Here is a 20,506-nt window from a genome sequence, read left to right as displayed (position 1 = left end):
CGGGCCAGGCCGCGCTGAGCCATTGGCGGCGGCGGCGGCGGGGGCGGGACGGGCGCGCTGCGCGGGGCCACGCTCGGCTCGGCTCGGCTCGGCTCGGCTCGGCTCGGCTCGGCTCGGCTCGGCTCGGCTCGCTGAGCGCGGTGCGGCAGCAGCGGCGGCCGCGGCCCACCCAGCTCCGCGCCGCTCCGCGCTGCCCCCCCTCCCCTTCGCCCCCATGGCCACCAAAATCGACAAGGAGGCGTGCAGGGAGGCGTACAACCTCGTCAGGGACGATGCCACCGAGGTGAACTGGTAGGTGCCCCCCGGCATCCCCCCGGACGGGCAGTGGGGCGCTGGGGTTCGCTGTCCTCTCTCCCCGCTCCCCAAAGGGTGAATTCTACAGATCTCGCCCCTTTCTCCTCTTCCTCTCTTCCTAAAGGATGGGTTTTTCACCGCCTATTCTTCCCCATCTCCTCCTTTCCCTTCTTAAAGACTGCGACTGTTCGATGTATTCTTCGCCTTCCCTTCCCCCATTCCAAAGGGTGACTTTAAACGTGTTGTTCCCCTTTCCTTCCCCCCATCCGGAAAGGTGACTTTTAACTGTATTTTCCCCTTGTCTTCTCCCTCCCCGAAGGGTGACGTTTAAGTACAATGGCTCTACGATCGTCCCTGGAGACCAAGGGGTAGACTATGAAACCTTCAAAAGGAAGTGCACAGGTAAGCTCCGTCTCCGTGCCTTGGCCCCTTTCTGCCAAGGGGTGCCCGCTGAGAGGGGAAAGGACGGGAGGAAACTTGGGGGGACCGGGATTAGCGCTGCTGCTGCTTCCCTGCCCGCCCTGTCCTGCGGGATCGCCTTTCAGCCCCACACAGCGCAGCTCCCCCAAGTCCAGAGTCCAGCGGCTCCTTTGTCTCACCCTTAGACTTCACGTCCTTTGGGCTCTTCCTCCCCTCTTTGCACAATCTTTCGCTGCTCCCCGGTTATAAACCAGATAAAACGCCTGATAAGCAACGGCCGCCTTGTTAGCAATGCAATTTCAGGGCAAAACCCGACTCGGTTGTGGCTAGAAAGATGCGGTCGTGCAGATCGTTGGGAATGAAATACTTATAAAATCCTTCTGAAAATCTTTTTAAAGACACTGAAGTGACTGCAGTTGGACGGCTCGCTGGGATTTTTTAGGGACACAAAACCTGACTGGAGGGTGGTCGTTGCAAAGCTGGGCTCAACAATCCAGCCCTGCAAACAATCGAACAATCGCAGATGTGGCGTTGCACAACCGCAACTGTTGCGGCTCCAGGTTCAAACGTGGCAGTGGATTGTGGAGCTGCCGGCTGTGGAACGTTCAGGGCAGGAACAAAGCCTGGGGAAAATGAAGATAAATTCAGGAGTGTTTAACTGCCTCTGATCGTGACTTTTGATGAGTTTCACAAAGGAGGGGGTTTGATTTTTATCTCAGTTTTTATCAGTTTTCCTCCTATCTTGGCTGCTAGTTAACAATGTCACCAAGTGAGGTGAGATATGGAGTATTTTTTACTAATACTGGATTATAACAAAGACTTACTCAGCCAGTTCCTGTACAGTCAATCACCTGCATTTTCAGAATTCTGTGTCTGAGCTGTGGAGGAATTGTGCTGAGCAGTCTCTGCCCTCCCAAGGTGGGGCAGTTCATGGGGACACTGTGGGGCTGGCAGTCCCAGGGCTTGGCTGGGCTTTATTGAGTGGAAGGGGAGAACTCTTAGGAAAGTAACTGAGGGCAGGACAGCTCTGATCTGACAGGAGAAAAGTGTATTTTAGTCCTTGGAAAGGAGCCATGAGATGAAGATGGTTTAGGCTGCTCTGCTACGATGTTGGCAGTGGGGTCTCACTGAGATTAATGCAGCCACTTGCTTCCAGCTGTTCCTGAGAACCTGCAGGGAAATTCTCAGAACTAGGAAAGGTCCTGTTGTGGTTGGTGTCAGAAGAGCTGATCCTGCACTGCAGGAACTCCTTCCCACTCATCTCTTTTTAGTGGGCAACAGAAGGGAAGAGCAATTACCTGGAACCCAGGGAATCCCAGGGCTCAGCACTGTGCAAGTTCGTGGCAGTGGTTAATTGTTCCCTTGGGAGGTCAATGACTTCAGGATCTGAGTTCTCTGTCTCCTCTCCTGAACAACTTAACTGAGCATCTCTGCTGTCTCCAGACACCTGAGGCTTGCAGGGGAACCTTCCCCATTTATTTTCTCTCCTTGCCTTTATACAGTTCCTGTCTTTCTTTTTGTCTGAGCTGATTTTCAGTGCTTTTTCTGGAAGAGAAAAGAACTTAAGAACTTCCTCTCCTCCATCCTGTGGCAAAGAGAATCCTTTCCTGGGGTGGCTGAGCAGGCAGAGGGGCTTTGGCAGAGCACAGGGAGGGGTTGGGTTGGGGAGGATGAGGATGACAAATGGTGGAGGCACACACTGCACTCTGGAGTGTGGCCACATCTGTGTTCTTAACAGGGCTTATAAACAGGGCTCAAACCAAGCTGACCCCAAGACAGAAAAAAAGGAAATTTTCTGTATTTTAGAAATAAGCTCAGTAAGGAAAGAGTTAAATATAGGGCACTTGTGGAGTATTGTTAGCCATTAATGGGGAGTTAAATTCCTTAGAGCTGCTCCATTGCTCCCTGTTCCACCTTTCCCTTTCCCTTGTGCACCTGCTGAGGGCTGTTCCCTGGCGCACCAGGACCAAGAAGTTGTCCTCAAAGGCACCTCTGGAGCACAGCTGTTGGAGGCTTTAAAAAAAAGGCAAATTGAGGTGCCTGGTCCATGGCTGAGAGCTGAAAAAGATCTTCCTCCACCCAAAAATTTCGGTGCTGCAGTTGGGGAAGGAAGAGATGCAAGTTTTGGAGCCTCCATCTGTGCAGCAAATGTTCACCTGGCCTGCTAGACACAGTCAGGGATCAAACCTTGGGCCAGCAGTGAAGTTGGAGACTTCCTTCCCATCTGGAAGAAAGTAGAGTTGGTTGGAATATTTCTACTGAAACAAAGTCAGTAAAAAAGAGTAGCAAGGGATGGGAAAAGCTGTTGAATGTTATTTATTCTTGTTGCTCCATCTCTTTCGTCCTGGTCTCTTCCATCTCCTTTTATGTTTCATTGGAGAGGAGAGGAGCTGCTATCAAACAGCTTCAAAAAATGCAATTAAAAATTTTAAAAACCTTGGTATCAGAAAAAACTTCTTTGTTTTGAATTCCTGTTGTGTGAGAAACGCTGCTCTGAAAGCCACAAAGTACAGCAGCTGCCTCTGGTAGAAGCTGAGCATCACTTGGTGGTTAGAGGTGAGAGCAGGAGCTGGGATTGAAATCTCAGAGTGCAAAGAGTCCCCGTCAGAGCTCTCTGCTCCACTTTCTGCAGCAGCTGTTCTGAGCTGCAAACATCGTGTTCCTGCTCTCTTTAAGAGCCATTCTCATGAAAAGCACCTTGGTACCCCTTGCTCCCCTGCTGGGCGGGGTCGCTGAGTGCTGCCTCCTGTGGCTCTGGGACCTGGAGGGGCTTTTGTGCCACTTTGGAATCTCTTTGCCTGTGGTGCATGTCCTGCCTTGTACAGTGACAGACGTCAGGGAGCTGTTGGTAACAGCCCCTACTTTTGCTTTTTTCCCCCCCTATCCATAACCCTTTCCATGCCCATCACTGCCTCTGCAAACCTGCTTGGGGAACCAGAGTGGCTGGGGACAAAGGGAAAGGAGAGAAACTGAAATTGCTTCTTTTAGAGGAAGTAGCAGCTGAGGGAGGCTGTGTCACAAACCAGCTCTGCACACCTCCAGCCCTGCTCTGGGGCTGCTGGGGGAGCACACGTGCCACAGGTGCTGAGCTGGGGCAGGGAGGCCCATGCCCTGAGCCAGGAGCTGCTGCTGGCCCTGCTGTGGGTTCTGTCCTCTGCTGTGCTCTCAGATACACCTCCCACATCAGACCTGCGTCCTACAGATCCTGGCCCAGGGGTCTTTTCTTCCTTCCATCTTCACTAAGCTTCGTGCAGGAACAGCAAGGTTGTACAAACAGCATCATTAAATTATCACATTTCCCCATCCCCATTTGGGGACAGCAGTTGCCACTCCTAGAGGAAGGACACATGGAAAGAAGAGCTCCTTCAGCGCCCTCTTGTTCAGGGTCCTGGGGTGATACTGCAAATACAGCCTGACCCTGAACTTCTGTGTGTCAGTCACTGTTGTGGTGTCCCTGTCAAGGTCTGTTTGTCTCAGACAACTCCAACACTGTCTGGGAGGCAGCAGACCCTGCTTAGAGCCAGACATCCATCTTCCCTGCCCCCCAAAGGCAGCTCCAGTGTGTGACACCTCTCCTCCAGCCTATCCCACAGCAAAGCCACAGAGGCTGGTTTAGGTCATGGAGGTTGGTTCAGGCCAAGGAGGTTGGTTTGGGCCAAGGATGCTGGTTTAGGTCATGGAGGTTGGTTTGGGCCAAGGAGGTTGGTTTGGGCCAAGGATGCTGGTTTAGGTCATGGAGGTTGGTTTAGGCCAAGGATGCTGGTTTAGGTCATGGGGGTTGGTTTAGGCCAAGGAGGCTGGTTTAGGCCAAGGAGGCTGGTTTGGGCCAAGGAGGTTGGTTTAAGCCAAGGAGGCTGGTTTAGGCCATGGAGGTTGGTTTGGACCAAGGAGGTTGGTTTGGGCCAAGGAGGTTGGTTTGGGCCAAGGAGGTTGGTTCAGGCCAAGGAGGTTGGTTTGGGCCAAGGAGGTTGGTTTGGACCAAGGAGGTTGGTTTAAGCCAAGGAGGTTGGTTCAGGCCACTGGCACATCCTTGGGTGATTTGGAGGTGGCTCCTGGGGGCTCTTCCTCCTGCAGCCCTGCCTAATGGCCAATGTCCTGCCTAAGGGCCAGTGTCCTGTCTAATTTCCAGTGTCCTGCCTGTGCTGGCCCTGGTCTGACCCGCAGAGTCAGGACACAGAGCTGAGGACATTCACTGTGTCAGGGCCACTGAACACCTGCTGTGGACACCCCTGTGTCTGCTGGCTGAGACTGTTTGGGTTTAACATCACAGATTACCTCTGCATTAAACAAGGACTTGATTCAAGGCTTCTGATCCATTTTACTCCCCAGTTCCATCTCTTGCTCTGCAGATGGCCTGGCTCCAGAGGAAGCATTAATTTGGTGGTTAGTGCCATCAGGACACTTTGAAAAAAAAAAAAAAAACAAAGCAAAAACAGCTGAGCTGGTGCATTTGAGGCCAGAAATACATAAGAGTTGAAGGTTATTGTATGGAAGGATGTGACAGCTCTTAGGATTTTTTTGGGACGTTTTTAATTTCAAAGTCTTATAACTGGGCTGGTGATGCTATTGCTGAGAAGAACAGAATGAGTTACAACTGAAATGACATCCTGTGAACTTTTGTGTGTGTCTGTTGTACCTGACTGCCCTGGACATTGCCTCAGTGTCTCTATTATGAAGCAGCAGAGCATCACATTGGCTCTGTCTGTGGTTCAATTTAATTTTTTTAGCGTGTATTCTGCCATTAAAAAAATGGAGTGGTCAGAAGGCTGGATTTCCCCCCACCTCCCCCCATGCCATATGTGAACAGCTGTTTTCAATGCATCTCTGACAAAAGAAATAATGAGCCTTTTATTTGGAAAGCCTCAGTGCAGATAAATAATTGCAATGACAGCATGAAATGGGATAGTTATTCATGTGTCTGAAAAGATCAGCCCAAAACCACACTGGGCATTCAGCAGCAGGAAGAACAGAAAATCTTTAGAAGAACAGAAAATAAATACCCTATAAAATCATTTGGGGTTGACATAAAATATTAGAAAACAGAAATAAAATTGGCTCCTAATAAAAATACAATTTTTTTGGGGTTTAGATCAATTGTCCCAGAAAGCCTGGGCTGCACATTAAAAAGGAAGGAGCTGTGAGTTGAGAGATCACCAAGGTAACGTTGGCACCTGAGGTTGTAGAAAAGATTGTAAAAACACACGAGGACATATAATGAGATAGGTGCTTATCTGCATTTGGCTGCATCTTAAGTTGCTAAAATGGGCCTTGTAAATCAATCTCCTACTGCTTTTGTTTTTCCTCCTCAGTGTTCATCTCTCCTGCTTTCCCTTACTGGCTATTTCAAGGAAGACCTGGGGCCATGGGTGGCTTATGGAGTTTGTCACCCTGCCCCTGTGCCCTCCCTGCCGGTGTGGACGTGCTCTTGGCAGGGTCACAGAGATCTCCTGGCTGCCAGCTGCAGCCCAGGCTTAGCCTGGCCCTGCTGTGGACAGGGGGTGGATTCAGGGAATAGTCTCACTGATTTTTGTGGGAGTAACTCATGGGGTCAGGGCCTGCAGTGATGGTAACTCTTGGTTTTTTTGGTAACTCTTGGTAACTCTTTGGTTTTGTATTGGTAACTGATGGTAGCTCTTGGTTTTTTTGGTAATTCTTGGTAACTCTTTGGTTTTGTGATGGTAACTGATGGTAACTCTTGTTTTTTTGGTAACTCTTGGTAACTGGTTTGGTGATGGTAACTGATGGTAACTTGGTTTGTGATGGTAACTGATGGTAGCTCTTGGTTTTGTGGTAACTCTTGGTAACTCTTTGGTTTTGTGATGGTAACTGATGGTAACTCTGGTTTTGTGGTGGTAACTGATGGTAGCTCTGGGTTTTGTGGTGTTTAATTAAATATCATGGCTGTGGGTCTGCCTTTGCCATCCCATGGCGGGCACAGGAGCAGGGAAAGAAGAGCTTTGTACCTTTTGCCTGCCCTGTGTTTTGGGGCCTGCCTGGCCCTTCTGGCCAGCCAACAGCACCATTCCTTCCTTCAGGGAAGAGCTGGGTCCCCCTTCTGCTCCCACTCTGCCCTCAGCACCCACCCAGGTCAGGAGAGGAGCTGTGACTGTCACTGGGGTAGCAGCACCCCCGGGAGCAGAGCAGCCACTGTGGGGTCACTTTCCCTGCACTTGTGTCCCTGCACTCACATGGGCCACCCCAAGTCACCTGGAGAAGGTTTGGTGCCCAGCAAAGTCCTGTGGTGGGGTCAGACACGTCTGACATGGTTTAATGAACACTCTGGGGTGTAGCAAGGCAGCCCTGCACGAGAGCTGGGGGCTCAGTGCAGGGTTTAAGAGGAAAAAACAGTGTAGGAAGAGGGAAGGAACGTTTCTGTCTGCACTTGCAGCACGTGACCACAGGGCTGACTGAAGAGGTGGAAAATTGACAAATTAATCTAATATTAATCCAATTGAAGCAAACAAATTAAATCTTCATGGAACCTGTCATGTGCTGTGGTAATTCATGTTGGACAGAAGACAAAAGCAGGTCAGTCCATCACCTGCCTGGCTGCCTGTGACCTTGGTTCAGCAGGCAGGTGAAGCTGGGAGCAGGGGTTTTATCATGGAGCAGGGTTTTTATTGTGGCAGATCTCTGGCCTGGCCACTCAGAGCCCTCAGAACCCTGATGGTTTGGCAGTGAATTTCTTTCCTGCAGCTATTATCTTTTACTGATGACTCACTGCATTTTAATCTAAGGGCGAATTTTTCAGCACAGCTGAACCAAAGCACTTGAGTGGATGTAGAAAAAGGAAAGGATACCATGAAGGAAATCTTTGTAGTTTGGCATCAAGGTTTGTTGACAGCCAAGGGCAGCTTAAGCAGAATATTTGGAAAAGCCTGTCTTAGTGATAAATAAAGAGTTTGGAGAGAAATACCAAGTGATGCTGGTTAAGGCATTCATTGTGCTGCTCATTGTTTGTCCAGCCATGGTGAAGGGAGCCGTGGTATTAATTGAATAAACATTGTTAATTTCTGCTGTTTGGATCCTGTGTGATCTCAAATAAAGCTGCTATTTCCGTTCTCCCCAGACCAGTTATTCACTTCTCTCTGCCCTGAAATTCACATCTCAGTGGCTGGGAAGGGGTGGCACAGCTCTGGGCAGGATTTCCTCCTTCAGGGGCAATCTGTGCTGTCTCTCTCTGATTTGTTCTGCTCCCCTCACTCCCAGCAAATTCCTAAAACCACCGTGAGTGCTTTTGTGTGAGCAGGGGCTGCTGGATGTTAATGCCTTGAGATTTCTCAGGGAATTGGCACTGATGGCATTGATGACTTCCTGGGGAGCTGATGTGGCAGGGCAGAACTGATGAACTGTGAAAGAGGAAATCTGAGACTAGGGAAGAACTTGCGTTTTGATCCCCTTATCACTCTGAACACGCTTCAGACTAATTGTGAAACTCAGCCACTTCTGCTCGGGGATTTTGACCTGCACTTGGAGAGGCTTATACCCAGGCTGAGCCAGTGCTAAAAACCTCTCCATCCGTCCCTGATGCCCTTTTAGGAACTGAGACATGTTAATTGCTCAGGGCTCCAATTCACATTCCCTCTGGCTTTGTGTGCAGCAGCTAAGGCATCACGTTTGTGCTAAATATCCTGTTTGTGCTGAAGAGCCTGCTCTGCCTCCAGTGGGGTTTAAACTCCATGGGGAGACAGGAGGAGACAGGACCCAGCTGGGTGTGACCCCTTCAAGCCCCCACAAGTGAGGCAGCCCCAGGAAAATCTGCCCAAAAGTGACTCAGAGCCCCAGTCCAACCTCAGGTGCTCATTAAACTTACAGGACATGGTGAAGTAAAGGGTTGTTCATGCTCAGGTGATCTCATGGATGAAAGCTGGAATTGCTGCATTTGGCTCTCTTCAGCCAGGATGGGCAAGCACTGAGAGTTCTGCTGAGAAGCAAATCCTGCTGCTGCCAGTGAACTGTGGGATAATGTCAAAGGGAAGTTATTCTGACTGACAAATTCACAGAATCCCAGAATGGTTTGTGCTGGATGGAGCCTTAAAGATCATGTCATAAGCAGGGACACCTTCCATTGTCCCAGATTGCTCCAAGCCCCTTCCAGTCATGGGGCATCCCTGTGCTGCTATGAAAAAGCACTGGTTTTTCACATCCATTATCTTTTTTCCACTATCTTTATCACAAAGGGGCACATTGCAGTGTTCAGCCTCTGTGACAGGGATGAAAACCCAAGGTGGGGACAGAGGGCTGTGGGGAAGGGTGTGACACCATTGTAGTGCAGGAGCTCCCAGCACTCTGGGACTGCCAGGACCGTTCCCAGAGGAGGCACAGGACAGCTCTGGGCAGTGTGGCCTCCTTTGCTGTCAGAGCAGGGGAAGCAAGGCTGGCTCCTGGAGCTGTTAATTGTAACATTAGGGGATTTACTGTCTCTCTTCACCTTGGGTATTTCCTGGCTGTCGCTTCATTTATGGCTCTAATCAATCTTGGGAAGAGGATTTGCTGTCAGAACCAGCAGCCCCCACGTGCATTTCCTACACTCACCAGCAGCAGGGCAGCTGAGAGAGAAGTTTTGTTTGCCTGCATTGTTGATACACGACTCTTTCTCTCCTTCCAAAGATCCATCTGGATTTTTCCTCTGAATAAGATCTTTCTTTTTGTTTCTATTTTGAAATCTTCAGAGGAGTTTGTTTTGAACATTGTACTGGCTCACACACCCCCCTACATCCATTTTCCAGTTTGCCCAGTATTACTCAGTCAGTGACAAAAAAATAAAAAAGAACAAAGAGAATAAAACAGGGAGAGCAGAGGTGTATTTTTTTCAGACTTAAAAAAGTCTTTGCTTTTATCAAGGAGAATTTGTATTTGTCCACGCTTTGGCAAATCAAAGTGCTAAAGAAGCTCTGAGATCTGTTAGCTTGCAGAGAATATCCAAATTCTTTCTAGCATTGATTTCTAGCAGCTTATTTTCAGGGGATGAGCAACTTAGAGCTGCTTCTCCCCTGTCTCCAGAGCTCCTGGGGCTGTCCTGGCTGCTCACAGAGTCTGCTGGGGATGTTGGCAGTCATTCCTACACCTGGAGCCTGCATTTTCACCTGGCAATTAGTCAGCCCAGCAAATCCCTCTAAGGCACATTGAACTGGCCACAACAAGTGTGCCAGGATTACCAGGAGTCTTCTCTAACAGCAGGTTTGTTCTTCTGCTTTGAGTCACCTCCTTTAAAGGCCTTAAGTGACCTCTGAGAGATGAAGATTGAAATATTGATTATTAGGAATATCCCACAATGGCACAAGTGTCCATCTGCTCTGCTTTCTGCCCTCCTGGTGGAAGGTTCCAGCATCCCTTGGACCTGGGGATGCAGGGGGATGGTGCTTGCTCCTGATCAGGAAGCTTCCAACTGCTCCATGAGTCACAGGAGATGGAGGAAGGAGCTCTCTGAGATAAGAGTCTGCAAGGTTGTCACACATATGGCCAGGCTAAATCAGGCCGGTGTGATGTAGCACGAGCCAGCTGTGAAACAGGGATCAGCACAGCTCTAAAGTCCAGGGCTTTTCCCTCCAGGGATTTGGAAGGAATAGAAAAACACACCTGGGCAAGTCATTGCAGATTTTTCTTTTCCTCCTTCCTCTCCCCTCCTTCTTGTAAACTCACACTACAAGTGAGCCAGAAATGGATGGCAGGAGGGAGAAAGCTCACACTTGCACAATGGCCAGTTTCTGGTAATGTTATAAAGTGTGACCCTAAGCCTGATATTCTGTAAGAAAGAGACATGAGGATATGGTAATGGTTTCTAGCAATGTTATAAAGTGTGACCCTAATCCTGCTGTTCTGTAAGAAAGAGACACCAGGATATCACTGTCTTCCCTTCTTCAACAGACCTGCAGATGAATAATTTGGCTCAATGTGTAACTGTGCTCTTGACCTGCCTGCTGACTATATTTTAGCCATTTCCACTGTGGTGTGGGGTGTCCAGCACAGCCATTTTCCTCCCAGTAACTCAGAGAACCCAGAAGGGGCAGAGCCCACACGGGCAAAGCACACCTTGCAAGCACAGGGCATGTGAGCAGAGCCCCGTCCTGCCCCCTGATTCCCAAATGCTGGCACTGAACACAGGATCAGTGCCTTGCCTTGGTTTTTGAGAACAGTAGGCTCACCCTGGAGAAGGGAAGGCAGGGATGTTGCTGATTTTAATCCTTTGGTCCCTTTTTTGCCTCATTGCAGACGATGTGCGATTGTTCGGCTTTGTCCGATTCACCACCGGCGATGCCATGAGCAAGAGAGTCAAGTTTGCCCTCATCACCTGGATTGGAGAGGATGTCAGTGGCCTGCAGAGAGCCAAAACTGGGACTGACAAGACTCTGGTCAAGGAAGTAGTACAGGTAAGCTCTTCCTTTTGCTCCTAACCAGCAGCTCCCGTCGCTGTTCTCTGTACCAACAGCAGCAGGAGGCAGAGAGAGGGAAGGGTTGGCTCATCCTCCAACTTAGGAGTTAATCCTTTAAAAAGAAGACAGTTTCCTATTGCCTGTCTTCCTCCTAGGAAGGCTTAACATCTGCCCTTTGAGCACTCAGGCATAAAGAAGCATCTTTTGAGCTTAAGGCTGCCTCAGCTATTTCATGAGGAGGGAATTTCTGCACTCCCCTCCTTGGCACCGCTGAGATGTCTCCCATCCCCTTCCTTGCTATGGAAATAACTCACTATTGAGTGATCATCAGCAGTATTCAGTTCAGCAGGTAAAATTAAACAGGAAAACCCACACCCTTGTTTAAACTTCTCCAGAGGCCTTTTGCCTTTGCACGGTGGATTTGTGGAGCTAATCACCCAAAGTCTGAAGTCCCCGTGGCACCAATTAACTAACAGCTCTTAATGGCTAACTAGATGTGAACAGGCTTTGTTTGGCCTTGGGCGTAGCAGGGGAAAGAGAAATGTGCTCAGTCCAAGTGAGAACAAACAACAGCCAGGAGAGAAGGGACTCTGGGAGGCACAGCTGAGACCTGGCTGTGATGGAGAGGATGCTGATGTTAGGAATGTTTCTTCTGGAGGAGTATTTAGAGCAAAATCAGCTCTTCCATTGAAACACAGAACCAGCTCACCAGAGCATGAGAAATGGTTTTGTTTATGCTCTTGGATAACAGGCTGATGATTAAATTAATCTCCCTCAATAACTGAGCTCTTGCCAGTGTAAAGAAACCTCCCAACAGGACACTGGAAGGGTGAGAATGAAGCCCTCTCGACTCTTTGGTAGTTTATATGATACAGAAGATTGCATTTAGATAAGAAGAATGAAGATGATACATTCCTGTCCTTCCAGAGGATAAACTCTGGTGCTGAATGTTTCAGAATAACGACTCAGAGGGGCCTGTTCTCCAAAGAAACTTCCAGAATGACACCTGAGAGACATGAAAGCAAGTTTCTGCTCATAGGAAGCAGCTGAAACTGCGTAATTGTAGCTGAAGATGAAATTATAGAGTACTAATGAATGACTCTCATATGAGTCACTAAGCCCAAAATTTTCTTTAAAATCTGTTTAGACAATGTATTCCTGTTGAGTTGAACAGCATTCCTGAGTATTGTGCTCAGTTCTGTCCCTAGGTCTGTTACATATAATTTGCAATTTCACTTGTTTCATCTTTGATTAGTAGTCTGTACAAGTTAATAATCTGGTGGAGCATTAACCACTCTTGGCTGTTACTTAAAAGCTTTCATATTCCAATTAGTCTGTACTAAAATACAAAAACAATACAACTGGTGCTTGATACACTTTTACTGAGCAGCCTTATCTATAAATGCTTGCAAAGCATTTCTGAATGTCACAGCAATGGTGAACTCCTGTCCAGAAGAAATTATCTTGACAAGTATTTTGAATAGTTCTTGATATGCAACTGAATCCCTCTGAGTGCAGTGAGATAAAGCAGAACCACTTTCTTCTTTGTATGCCTGTGACCTTGCAGGTAATCTGTCAGAATAAACAAGGACAAGAAAGTCCAGCTGAAATTTAATGGAGGGAGGGAGTTTATCCCAGAGCTATTTCACTCTTAGCAGCTCCCTTGACCTTCAGGTACATTCTAAGTGTTCTGTTTTTTATGAAGATTATTTGAGATGTGAGTTGTACATAGAAAAATACACTTGTTTTTTTCTTTAATGATAAACTCCAAATCTGAGGCAGTGTTGGTTCATCATTTAGAATAAGCAGTGCCCTAAGGTGGGAGGTTTTTGGTCTGCAAACCCTAAGCAGGTGCAGTTGGGCCCAGAGGTGCAGCCACCCTGTGGAAGGGTGGCACAAGGAGGATTTTGTACAGCTTTGATCTGCACAAGGGACAGTTTGGGGTTCCAGAAGAGCAGCTCTTCACTCTGAGAAGCCCTCAACAAACCCTGAAGGGCTCTCACAATCTTGTACTACTTGCCAAAGCACCTGTGGGTATTTATTTAACAGCCAAGTGTGAGGGGATTCCTGTTTTATGTCCTGTGCTGTATTGATGAGCTGGGCTGAGCTCTGCTCAGGGCTCAGCAAACACCAATAAATGTTGCTGTTCTTGTGAGACCAAGGGAGAGCCAGTCAGCTCAGGCACGTCCTGCCAGCCCTGGGATAAAGAGGATCCCACCAGGGATGGTTATTGGGCTCCCAGAAGCACCTGCCATCAGGAAAACACAGGCACATGAACTGGTGAGGAGGGGATTATGGGCTGTGAACTATTACAGAGCAGAGGGAGGAACTGGGCTGCCCTGGCAAATTTTGTGTTCCTCCCTTAGAAGGAGGAGCAGGTGCTGTGAAATCCACGGGGAGGTGGCTCTGGAGTGCTGATAGTGAGTGCAGGAGGTTGCCAGAAAACCTCTCAGGAAGAAAGAACAATTGATTTTTAGCTGTAATAACTGTAAAATGACAGGGATGGATCTCATTTGCTACAAATAGCTGTAGTTCTTCTGATCTGTGCTAGATGGGAGCCAGATCTTCTGGCCCTACTTGGACCCATGCTCATTAGCTCTTTACTGTTGCTGGAAAATGGGTTTTGAGTTTATTGTATTTCTTTTGGATTGTAGACAAATCCATTCAAGGAACTATCAGGAGCTATTTTTTTTCCCCCACAGCCATTTATTTTTCCATCCTTTCCTCCTTAACTCAGCAGGAAATGTTGGCTCCAGCCTGCAGCCTGGTTCAGCTGGGAGCAGATGAGAAGTAAGGCCAGGATGGGGAACAAGTATTTATCTGTAAAAATGGGTCTAGCTAAGTCCTGCTGTGTGAGACTGCTGTGAAATGGAGACAGGAGATGCACAATCCCACCTCCTACCCATGGGCTCCTCTCCATGCCAAGGCCAGGTCTAATGGGGGAAGAATGGCACAGAATTTCCCATTGCAGGCAGCTGCTTAAGATATTTGGGAGATAATTTCTGGGGTAGAGTCTAAACCTGCCCCTAGAACAATCTAAGCAACTGGGAACTTCATGGAGCAGTGATTTCTGCTTTGGCAGCAGCCATGTGTCACCTAGTGCCCAGGGTGAGCTGGCAGATGTGTTCAGAGAGCCACCCACAGCCCTGATGTCCCCTGCCAGCTGCACTTTGGTCACCAGACCCACAGCAAGGACCAGCCCAGGCACTGGGAGGGGCCCCTGGTGCTGCAGTGGGGTGGTTCTGATGCAAACACCAAAGAAATGGAGCCAGGACTTGGTTTCCCTCTGAGTGCTCCTTCCTCTCTGTGAACTCTGTCCCTTCATGACTGCATTTCCTACCAGATTTTAACTCTTCCTTAGGCAGCACTGGGGTCTTTTTCCTGACAGGGCTGAATTCATGTCCTGCAGGACTCTCCCAGCAAAGGAACTGCCCAATCTTTGCCAGTTTGTCAGATTTTTCCATGGATTTTGACTCTGTTTTCATCAGCACTCCTTCCCCCACAAAATCATGTGCTCTGTTATTTCCCTAATTCATATTCAGGGTAAAACAGCTCTGTTTCTGTGAGCAAATATTCAAGGCATTTTATTCATCATTATTTTTGGTGAGGAATTCATCTGGCTTTCATGATGTCAACAGCTCTACTGGGTTCCTGTTTTGCAGCTCATACCCAGTTCTTTTTTTTTGCTCACCTTTCCCTTCTCCTCTGGATTTCTCACTGCACTGATGATGTGTCCCATGAGGGAGCCCCACTGATGGGGTCCCTGTCCCTGATTTTGGGATCCCACAGAATTCTCTGAATGTGCTTTGGTTTTCTCATACGAGTACAGAGTCCTGAGCAGAAGATGAAATAGCTGAATTAAAGTAGAAAGTTTAACAGCTTTGTTAGAGGCAGGAAATCAAACTCACAGGGAAAAGCTATGTACAGTTACTCATGAGGGTGAGTGAGATCCTGCTGGGAAGGCAAAATAAATTCTCCTTTTGGGCTGTTTTTTCCTGTTCTGGTTTACTGTAATGACCATACCCAATGGATATGGATTTACAAGAACTCCAAGTCTAGAGAAGAGGATCAGAATCAGCAGCTTCTCATCTCCCTGTGTCTGACACACAGACTTGTGACTCTTGCAGTGGGATGGAGCACAGCAGGGAGAATTTGCAGAGCAGCTGAAATGCAGCTCCCATTGCTGAGACAAGTGTTTGCCAGAGGTTTGGACTGGCTTCTCTCACAGTCTGGAACTGCTCCATGTAAAATTGGCAGGCAGTGGATTTGAAGAGAGGGTTTTTGCTGAGCTTGGAGTCTGACAGCTGAGTGCAGGAGCAGGTTTGCTGTAGGGCTGGGACTCAGACCCTGCTGGAAAAGAAACCTGGGAGATGTCACCTCCTCTGCTCTGCATCTGCACTGAGGCTGAGGTGACCAGTGCATGGGAGTGGTGACATTAAGCAGAGTAGAACTGAGGGTTCTGAACATCAGCAGAAGCTGCTGGAAGCCCCAGTAAAAATAAAATAAATAAAAAATGGCAAGAAGCTGCTCAGCTACCTGGCACCATCTGTGGCTGCTGGGAAGTGTCTGTGGACTATACAAGGATTTTACTCCTGGCTTCAAGCTCCCCAAGCTGGGATTTGTAAGGGCCTCTGCAGACCTGGTTTGGTACAATATCTGCATCACATGGATTTTCCCTTGAGCAATTTAGGGAAATTTTATGGCCCATATGCTAAACATTCAGGGCTTGGAAGAGAGGAAGAAAATCTACTCCACCCTTTTTTCCCCCTTTAAGTTGGCTGGAAGAGAAGGATTGAGCTTTCTGCACAAATTTCATGTTTCCCATGGAGGGTGCAGGCTCCTTCTCTGCTCCTGCATGGTTGGAGCCCTCTCAGTCTGTGCCTGGTGTGGGATTTCAAAATTGTGACCTCAGGCACAAAGAGGAGCTGGAGGCAGAGAGGAGCACTGGAGAACCAGGAGTGAACCTCAGTATTTCTGTGTGCTGGTCACTGATTTGAGAGGCAAAGCAAAGAGCCTGTGGTCACTGCTGTGTTGTGAGAGTGATAAAGATAAATGGCATCATTGTTTTTGTTATCTGGAGGCTGCTGCTGACTGGGGTGAAGACAAAGGCTAGAATTCACTGGCAGGGCTTGCTGTGGTTGTGGAAAGCCTGGGGTTGGGGGGAGGAGAAGGGAAAAGGAAGTGGAGGATGTAAGATGAAGACACATGTCAGCAAATCAAGGGCCCAAGCATCAGAGTTATGCACTGTGCCTTAGGATTTGCAGCCTGGACAAAAGCTCAGAGAGCTCAGACAGTAAATTCAGAGTGATGAGGGAGGCTGTGGCTGGAGAGGGTCAAGCAGGATGTTAAAATCACAAATTCCAGGCACCAAACTCACCAAAAGCATCTTCCCTCCTTGGGGCCAGGCTTGAGGAGACACCATGGTGGGTCAGAGCTGGTGTGAGGAACCAAGGAGCACCCTGAGAGAATGGAATAAAGCAGAGTTATTAATAGCAGTGACCCAGATTGCACTCTGAGGGTACAAATCTGGCACAAGAGGTGGCCCAGTCAGCTAAGAGGATATTTAAGAGTGGCTGAGAGCAGAACCCATCTGGCCACTGCTAGGGGGATACTGTTCATTCATTGCAGGGTGTTTTGGTGAAATGGTGGCTGATGCCCACAGATCATCACCCAGGAGTCATCTGGATAAGTGTCTGCTTGAGAAGGCATTGAGTAATTATATTTACTGTGTGGCACATGTGATGAATTCTCCTCTGTTTGGGCATGAGTGCACTTGTAGTTTCAATTTCAGAATCAGCTGGATTCTGCAGAGTGGGCATTGAAGAAAACCCTCCCCACTCTTACAAAATACACTTTTCATTATAAAATACACTTTTGCATTGAAGAAAACCCTCCCCACACTTATAAAATACACTTTTCATGGAATCCCTCTCAGAAATGGTTTTATGGACCTGCCTCACTTCTCACTAAAGCAGGGCAAAGACTCACCCTGAAATCATATAGTGTTGGATAATCTGCTCCCAAGGTGAGGAAAATGTGTTAAACCTGGTGCCATAGAAAAGGAATTGAAAAGACTCAGCTCAAAACTCACATAGGAGCATCAAACAGCTGAAAATGCTGGGGTGGGTCTTAGCAAGGGCTGAGCTTTGCAGAGATGTCACCCTGGAGACCTGGAAGTAGGACACTCGTGAGCATGACTAAATCTGATGGTTTGGGGTAAATCTTTATTTCTGTCTTATAAAAAAAAAAAAAAAAAAGAAAAAAGAAAAGAAAAGAAAAGGATTTGGTTTTTGTTTTTCTCTACAAAGCAATGTCTTTCCCATTTTCCCTGCACTCTGCCAAGCCGTGGGTGAGTGCCTGTGCTGTCCCCATGGCCAGGAAAGGCGGGCACTGCAGGCAGGGCTGTTATTGCTGAGCACTCTGGAGCTGCCCCTCGGGCTCAGCAGAGCAGCCGAGGCTCCCGAGCAGCTCCGAGGATTTCCTGAGTGTGAAACAGGATCAGCCCCAGCCCAGAGGGGGGAGGAGGGAGCTGCTTTCCTCTCCTTTCCATCTCTCCCACCGCATGAAAGGGGTGCTGAGGCTCTTTCAAGCTGCATCCTCCTCCATCCCCTCCTTTATCTGACTCTGATCCCAAACTCAGACCCTTGGGATGCTGCCAATAAAGAGCTCTCCCATGGCTTAGAGGCTGACACCAATTAGGAGCCCCCCTGTGCCAGTGCCAGGGAGACGCACACAAGATTCCTGCTGCCCTCCCAAAGCATTCCCTCCTTCTCCATCACCTTTTGGGGAACTCACTGCCCAGGGATTGGGGCATTGCAGATTCCCTGAGATGTCTCAGCAAAGCTGTTGGGATATTTATTCATGTTTTTGGTGGAGTGCAGTGGATGCTTGTGTTTGTCATGTGGGGGAAGGGAGGCTCAAGCAGTGATCTCAGTTGTGGTTAGGAAGGGGAGGAAAATGCTAAAGCAAGCAGCAGACAGGCTGTTTGCTGAATGGCTGTGCACACACATGGATGCCATGCCAGCCCTGCTGGGAGGCAGGAAGGACAGGCCCCAACAAGGGAAAAAATCCCTGAGCTGCCACTGCTCTGACAGGAGCCCTAAAGGCACCCTGGGTCCCATTCTGCTCCCAGCAAGGTTTTCTGTGTCCCAGCCTCTCATCCCAGCACTGCCTGGGGCTTGCCCAGCTCCAGGAGCTGCAGAGCTCTCCAGAGGGAGGAAAGTGCCCTGCACGCACAAGTGCATCCATCCAGGAGCTCACTGGGGACACAAAGCACAGGGCAGAGCCTGTGCACAGCCTGTCTGGGGCAATGTCTGCCTTGTGTTTGCTCCTGGGAGCATCCCTGTGCTGCTCAGTCCTTCTCAGGTGTGACACTGGGGTGTACTCTGGTGTTGTGCTGTTCTTTTTTTAGGAGAAGAGGCCCTAAAAAGGGCACAGAGAGGATTAGTGACTTGGCCAAGATTATGCTGAGGGTCACTGGTGGTCAGGGGGTCAGTAATTTTGAGGGTTTCAGTTCTCATACTGCTTAGGGAACTTGACCTAACCTGGCCTGTGCATCCCTGCACCCCTGCACTGGGCCTGCAGCCAGTGGCTGTGGAATACATAACATTTTTCCAGGTTAACTGTTGGGTTTTGCCTTCACCAGCCCTCTGTCTCATCCACAGCTTGCTATTTATCATCCCAGCCACAGGAGATCAGGGGATGCAGCTCAGACACCCAGGGAAGCTGGATAACCCACCTTCAATCAGCTAATTTAAAATACCCCCCTTTGTTAACAGGCTTTTTCTTTATCTCTTACAGAACTTTGCCAAAGAATTTGTGATCAGTGACCACAAAGAGCTGGATGAGGATTACATCAAGAACGAGCTGAAGAAAGCAGGGGGGGCTAATTATGATGCACAGACTGAGTAAAGGCAGGAACCTCCTGGCACCATCACCTGCATCTCCAAGGGAGGGCAAAGGCACAACAAACTAACACACCTGAGAGATGAGGCAACTGAACTCCCCAGCTTTCTGTGGCTGCACCTAAGAACTCCCTTTTTTGCATTCAGAGGACTTTTATTTTCCATTCTCTGTCATGAAACATTCCTCTCTGGGGCTCTGTTTTTCTTTTTTCCCCCTTTTTTTACTCATAACTCTGTTTCACACCTGTGGAATTTAGGTTTGGCTCTGCTTTGGCCCTACTCAGCCCTGTGTTTGTAGAGGCTTGCCACTGTGTCCTTCTTCATGTCTGTGTGTTTTACTTGGGCTCAACCTGGTCTCTGAGGGAAGAAAGTTTTGAGGGAGTTCTGAACATCAATTATTTTAGTTTTTGAAAAATTTGTTCTGACTGATATTCTTGGGAATAACATTATTTGCTGTTCCAGGCTCAGATCAGCTTGAGATGACTTCCCTCAAACTCTGATTAAATCATCTAAGCAGAAATGTCCAGCTGAGATGTTATCTAACAGCTTCAACAACAAAGCCAACAAACAAAACCATTTCTTTGACTCCCGATAAATGGGAATAAATTTGCCTTAAACATTGCTTGACAGTTGCTATGCTCTGTGCTGCATCTCTGTCCCTCCCTCTTAAAAATAAGATCCACCACAATCCTAAAGTGGGTTTTGTTGCTTTCTGGAGGTGTCACAGCACAGTAAACTGAGGGGCTTAGAAATGTCTGGATCTTGGTCACTATTTTGTGTACGTTGGTCTCTGGGTTTGTATCTGACTTTGCTAATGCTGGGGCTCAGGAGGTGAAACTGAAATGCATAGATGTTCTTTTTCAATGATGTCTGAAAAAAACAGCAGCTGCTGAATCCTTCCCTACCCGTCCCCCCTGGTTATTCTGCAGTTAAACACAACATCTTCAGTTCCTTGGGGCCTTTGGCAGGGAACATCCTCCAGCTGGGCCCAAGGGATGGGGCAGGGCAGCTCCATCCCAGCTGGGGTTAAATATCCAACAGCACAGAGAGAACCTGGGCTCACTTTGGTACCAAGCTGTTTGTTTGGGGGGCTCCTTTGTATGGCTTTTGTTTTTCCATCCAGGGTAACTGTGCCCAGAATGACCTGCTGGGAGAGGCTGTGGGGCTTGGGAGTCAGAGCTGTAAATCCATGACAGAATAAATGTTTTTCAAGAACAGTTCTCAGAGACTCTGTTGTTCTTTTTACCATCCCTGCAACAAACCCATATTTAGGAGGTTTCTTAATCCTTGGTGGGAAGCTTTGAGCTGCTGCAATCTTGGGGCTATTAGGAGAATTAAACACTGGCTTAGATGTAAAATGATCCCAGCCCTTGTCTGCTCCTCTCTGCTCGAGAGGCAGAGGTGACCACAGTGCACCTGACACACTTTTTTGTTCAGCAGCTCTGCTTCTCCATTTCCAGTGCTAAAACACCAAGTGGGAATTGTAATTAGGTCAAAGAGAATTTCACAGCCACG

At 48.4% G+C, this 20,506-nt stretch overlaps 1 protein-coding gene across 1 annotated transcript; it reads left to right on the top strand.

Moving 5' to 3' along the window:
* Window positions 1–77: 77 nt before the first annotated feature.
* COTL1 (coactosin like F-actin binding protein 1) lies at window positions 78–20,211 on the top strand. Its single transcript, XM_059481513.1, has 4 exons — window positions 78–291; window positions 614–696; window positions 10,927–11,084; window positions 18,888–20,211. Exons 1-4 carry the CDS (start codon window positions 215–217, stop codon window positions 18,996–18,998), a joined length of 429 nt encoding a protein of 142 aa, XP_059337496.1. The 5' UTR covers window positions 78–214; the 3' UTR covers window positions 18,999–20,211.
* Window positions 20,212–20,506: the final 295 nt, after the last annotated feature.

Source organism: Ammospiza nelsoni, chromosome 13 (assembly GCF_027579445.1).
Source record: "Ammospiza nelsoni isolate bAmmNel1 chromosome 13, bAmmNel1.pri, whole genome shotgun sequence".
Lineage (NCBI taxonomy): Eukaryota > Metazoa > Chordata > Aves > Passeriformes > Passerellidae > Ammospiza > Ammospiza nelsoni.
Note: the sequence above shows the minus strand (reverse complement) of the source record. Positions and strands in the feature narration are given on the sequence as shown.

Coding starts and splice junctions, on each gene's coding strand:
- COTL1 (XM_059481513.1), top strand. CDS start 215: ATGGCCACCAAAATCGACAAGGAGGCGTGCAGGGAGGCGTACAACCTC. Junction 292..613: donor GATGCCACCGAGGTGAACTG/GTAGGTGCCCCC, acceptor CCCTCCCCGAAG/GGTGACGTTTAAGTACAATG. Junction 11,085..18,887: donor TGGTCAAGGAAGTAGTACAG/GTAAGCTCTTCC, acceptor TATCTCTTACAG/AACTTTGCCAAAGAATTTGT.